This window comes from Berghia stephanieae, chromosome 15, assembly GCF_034508935.2.
Source record: "Berghia stephanieae isolate SIO BIC M18660-M18661 chromosome 15, UCSD_Bste_1.3, whole genome shotgun sequence".
Taxonomy (NCBI): Eukaryota; Metazoa; Mollusca; class Gastropoda; order Nudibranchia; family Aeolidiidae; genus Berghia; species Berghia stephanieae.
The window spans coordinates 20,527,967-20,533,413 of NC_088374.1; the positions used below are offsets into that span (position 1 = coordinate 20,527,967).

The following is a 5,447-nucleotide window of genomic DNA, read 5'->3' on the forward strand; positions in this document are numbered from 1 at the left end:
AGAAGAAGAAGAAGAAGAAGAAGAAGAAGGAGGAGGAAGAAGAAGAAGAAGAAGAAAAAGAAGAAGAAGAAGAAGAAGAAGAAGAAGAAGAAGAAGAAGAAGAAGAAGAAGAAGAAGAAGAAGAAGAAGAAGAAGAAGAAGAAGAAGAAGAAAAAAGAAGAAGAAGAAGAAGAAAGAAGAAGAAGAAGAATTGTTATGTAAGCCTGGGTTTAAGTGGTCATTGTTTTTCTGTTATTGACTGAAGTAGGGTTTTTATATAAATATATAAGGCTCTTATGTTCATTTGTGTAAATTATTTTTTGGAAGTATATAATGATATAATATCAAGGCTAATTACATGGCAAACCCAATACACTAACGAATATCTGGAAAAATGGGACTACAGTCACTCTTTTGTTAAAACATTTGTGTTAGTGCATGACATAATAAGTCAGAATAAGATGAACATTTTGGATTTTGCAAATTTTTTTTGTTTGTTTTTTTTTTTTTGCATTTTCTGAAAGAATATATGCCCCCCAGGGCATTTTAATCTATATTTGAGTAAATTGCGTGATTTTTCATGAAGTTATGGTCAGACGCATGGGAAAGGTATCCAGCAACTTTTCTCAAATTTCATACTTTTTCAACTCGACTAGCTGTAAAAAATATTTAGATGTGAAATAAATCTTTGATATTTCCCGAAGATGTACAAAAAGGGTTGATTTAATCAGTTATGACAAGAACTCATTTTTGATCAAAATTGATCTTCTAACTAAACTTGGCAATATCTCAGTTCAACCTTTTCACCATCCGACTGATTATGTCATTCACTGTTACATTTTGTGGAAAATCTCCCAAGATCTTCAGGCCGAATACAATCTCAAATGAGAGCTGGAATGAATGTCCAGTCTGGAGAGCCTCTTTAAAAGAAGAAGATGGCAACGGTTGTGTCATTCACTGTTACATTTTGTGGAAAATCTCCCAAGATCTTCAGGCTGAATACAATCTCAAATGAGAGCTGGAATGAATGTGGAGTCTGGACAGCCTCGATAAAAGAAGATGGCAATGGTTGGGGCACATCTGTCGCAGACCTGTTGAAATATTGACTTGACAAGGAAAGAAAGCTCTGCAATGGACACCCCAAGGAAAGAAGAAGAGCAAGGCCGTCCCAAGAAGACTTGAGGAGATGTACTGTGGAGGTGTCTGTCCATTAATGGTGGCCCCTAGAATAGCAGCTGATAGGACCAGGAAAAGCTCCCTTGCATCGCCTCAAGTGCCAGGAGAACCAACAAAGAGGAAAACTAGTGGGTGAGTGAGTGAGAGAGAGGCCACATGGTTTTACTAAAAGTAGTTTACCCGAAAAAGGTATTTACGGCTACCATGATGAATACTTTATTCATGTTTGAAGAAAAAGTCAGTGCTGTTGAATATAGGAACTCCCACACGCTTTGCACACATTGCTGTTAAAAACAGGTCATCAAGCCATATAAGGGGTACCCTTCTCATAGCTTCCAATAATAAAGGAGCTGTTTTGATTGGATAACCCATAGCACCTCCCAATAAAAATGGCGGGTGATTCTTATGCGGGGTGTCTTCGTATGAGAGAAAATATTTAGAACCCTTTCTTCTATGAGGTTTCCAGTCAGTTCTCATGGTACCTAAGATAAAATGCTCAGACTTGGAATGCTGGTTTTCCATAGCTTTGACAATCTCAGTCATATTTACTGTGACGTCATCATCGACCCTTATCAGGAATTTACCACAAGGGAAGTAATTACTACTCCAATGTAAAAGTTGCGCAGCTTTCATAGAAAGATTTTTGTAGGAGTCGACGAAAGTTGCTTGAACAATATCTCCAAATTTTGCCTGTTCTTCGTTTATGGAATCTTGAATTGTTCGCGATGATTCCCCGGTTGAAGGATCTGCAACTCCAAGAAAAAACAGAACTTTAGCTCTGTTTGTTTTATTTTGGGCAAATACAGCACTGCTGGATTTCCGTACATTTTTTCTCCTTTCAAAGTTTCCAGGAGCTGATGGTATAGCAATGATGATTTCCGGACTATCAGTTTGGCAAAGAGTTGCTTGCTCGTATTGGTATGTAATATCAAATGGATTAAGTATGGGATTTGAAAGGAATCTATGGAGCTTTTCATCATTGGTGAGTAATGTGTTTTGGGATGAAATGATTCTTAAGGGATCCGTCGATTTAATAAAATGAAAAGAATTGCCTACATAACTTCCATTTTTCTGGGGATTCGACGATAAGACTTTTCTTAAGTCTACACTTTCCAATAAATATCGTATTACATCAGAATTTTCTATGAAAAATTGTTCTGTAGATGATTCGTTCAAACTTTCATTATGGGAATCAATTTTGTGCTTTTTCAAAAGATCTTGAAAAATGTCTTTTTTCATACGTTGCCAGATTTTGTCAACAAATGCGTCACGTAAAACCCTGTCCAACTGTCCTTCCCTTTCGATGTACTGCATCACGCGGAGAAGACCCGCCTCTGTTGTCCTTGACCTCCAAGCAGGAGGGGTTTTCCGAAATGATAAACATAGAACAATGAGGAAGATGAGAAAAGAGCAAGTGATGCTGAAGAGAAACTTCCTGTTCCGTTTGAATTTCCAAAAGAGCACTGGAATGTTTGAATTCATGGTTCTTGCCCTGTGGATGGAAATGAAGATTGATGGGTAAATAAATAAACACTTGAACAAACATAGGTAACAGGATATAAAGCCCTGAAATTGATGCAGTAGGTATCCCAAATTAAAATTTCGTTATACAAATAGGTAAAATCATATTACAAAGCCACATGTGACTTCCCAAACCATGGAAAATAAAACTTTATTTAACAAAATTGGAAAATAATTTTTTTAAAGTTATGGGTTTTTAAAGTTTCATTTTTTAATGATCTGTGAAGAAAAAAAAAATCTTGGTTAGGGAAAGAAAAAAAAAAAAAGGCTTTGTTCCCAAAGATGGCACTTTGCACTGAAAAAATCTAGCAGGCCCAATTTTTGCTATTGTAATCTTCAAGGGCTGCTGATTTTAATGGTTTACCATTTTTTACCACTAACTGATGTTCAAGACAGAAAGTGACTGTTTAAATAGGCCTCATTTTGTTGATGACTTGTGTAAACGGAGTGTTATTCGACACCCGAAACTCGGGTGTATCTTGTCACTAGGTTATTCGACACCCGAAACTCAGGTGTATCTTGTCACTAGGTTATTCGACACCCGAAACTCGGGTGTATCTTGTCACCAGGTTATTCGACACCCGAAACTCGGGTGTATCTTGTCACTAGGTTATTCGACACCCGAAACTCGGGTGTATCTTGTCACCAGGTTATTTGACACCCGAAACTCGGGTGTATCTTGTCACCAGGTTATTTGACACCCGAAACTCGGGTGTATCTTGTCACCAGGTTATTTACACCCGAAACCCGAATTACTCGGTGTTGTACCAATCGTTCAGCACAGGTTATTTGACACCCGAAACTCGGGTGTATCTTGTCACTCAGGTTATTTGACACCCGAAACTCGGGTGTATCTTGTCACCAGGTTATTGACACCCGAAACTCGGGTGTATCTTGTCACTAGGTTATTCGACACCCGAAACTCGGGTGTATCTTGTCACTAGGTTATTTGATACCCGAAACTCGGGTGTATCTTGTCACCAGGTTATTCGACACCCGAAACTCGGGTGTATCTTGTCACCAAGTTATTTGACACCCGAAACTCGGGTGTATCTTGTCACCAGGTTATTCGACACCCGAAACTCGGGTGTATCTTGTCACAGGTTATTGACACCCGAAACTCGGGTGTATCTTGTCACTAGGTTATTTGACACCGAAACTCGGGTGTATCTTGTCACTAGTTATTGACACCCGAAACTCGGGTGTATCTTGTCACCTAGGTTATTCGACACCCGAAACTCGGGTGTATCTTGTCACCGTGAGGTTATTTGACACCCAAACTCAGGTGTATCTTGTCACCAGGTTATTTGACACCCGAAACTCGGTGTATCTTGTCACCAGGTTATTCGACACCCGAAACTCGGGTGTATCTTGTCACCAGGTTATTTGACACCCGAAACTCGGGTGTATCTTGTCACCAGGTTATTTGACACCCGAAACTCGGGTGTATCTTGTCACCAGGTTATTTGACACCCGAAACTCGGTGTATCTTGTCACCAGGTTATTCTGACACCCGAAACTCGGGTGTAATCTTGTCACCAGTTATTCGACACCCGAAACTCAGGTGTATCTTGTCACCAGGTTATTCGACACCCGAAACTCGGGTGTATCTTGTCACCAGGTTATTCGACACCCGAAACTCGGGTGTATCTTGTCACCAGGTTATTGACACCCGAAACTCGGTGTATCTTGTCACCAGGTTATTTGACACCCGAAACTCGGGTGTATCTTGTCACCAGGTTATTTGACACCCGAAACTCGGGTGTATCTTGTCACCAGGTTATTTGACACCCGAAACTCGGGTGTATCTTGTCACTAGGTTATTCGACACCCGAAACTCGGTGTATCTTGTCACCAGGTTATTTGACACCCGAAACTCGGGTGTATCTTGTCACTAGGTTATTCGACACCCGAAACTCGGGTGTATCTTGTCACCGGTTATTTGACACCCGAAACTCGGTGTATCTTGTCACTAGGTTATTTGACACCCGAAACTCGGGTGTACTTGTCACCAGGTTATTGACACCCGAAACTCGGTGTATCTTGTCACCAGGTTATTGACACCCGAAACTCGGGTGTATCTTGTCACCAGGTTATTCGACACCCGAAACTCGGGTGTATCTTGTCACCAGGTTATTCGACACCCGAAACTCGGTGTATTGTCAATATTGACACCAACTGGTGTATTTCACAGTATCACCCGAAACTCGGGTGTATCTTGTCACAGGTTATTCGACACCCGAAACTCGGTGTATCTTGTCACCAGGTTATTCGACACCCGAAACTCGGGTGTATCTTGTCACCAGGTTATTCGACACCCGAAACTCGGTGTGTATCTTTGACACCAGGTTATTATCGACACCCGAAACTCGGGTGTATCTTGTCACCAGGTTATTTGACACCCGAAACTCGGTGTATCTTGTCACCAGGTTATTCGACACCCGAAACTCGGGTGTATCTTGTCACCAGGTTATTTGACACCCGAAACTCGGGTGTATCTTGTCACCAGGTTATTTGACACCCGAAACTCGGTGTATCTTGTCACCAGGTTATTTGACACCCCGAAACTCGGGTGTATCTTGTCACCAGGTTATTTGACACCCGAAACTCGGGTGTATCTTGTCACCAGGTTATTTGACACCCGAAACTCGGGTGTATCTTGTCACCAGGTTATTCGACACCCGAAACTCGGGTGTATCTTGTCACCAGGTTATTTGACACCCGAAACTCGGGTGAATCTTGTCACCAGGTTATTCGACACCCGAAACTCG

At 41.1% G+C, this 5,447-nt stretch overlaps 1 protein-coding gene across 1 annotated transcript in view; it reads right to left on the bottom strand.

The window, feature by feature from the left end:
• Positions 1-1,239: 1,239 nt before the first annotated feature.
• The window catches only part of LOC144960408 (uncharacterized), a 6,350-nt gene continuing 2,142 nt past the window's right edge, over positions 1,240-5,447 (bottom strand). Inside the window, exon 3 of the mRNA XM_078893490.1 lies at positions 1,240-2,647. Coding sequence (XP_078749616.1) covers positions 1,372-2,647 — 1,276 coding nt within the window. The 3' untranslated portion in view covers positions 1,240-1,371. The remainder of the gene's footprint in view (positions 2,648-5,447) is intronic.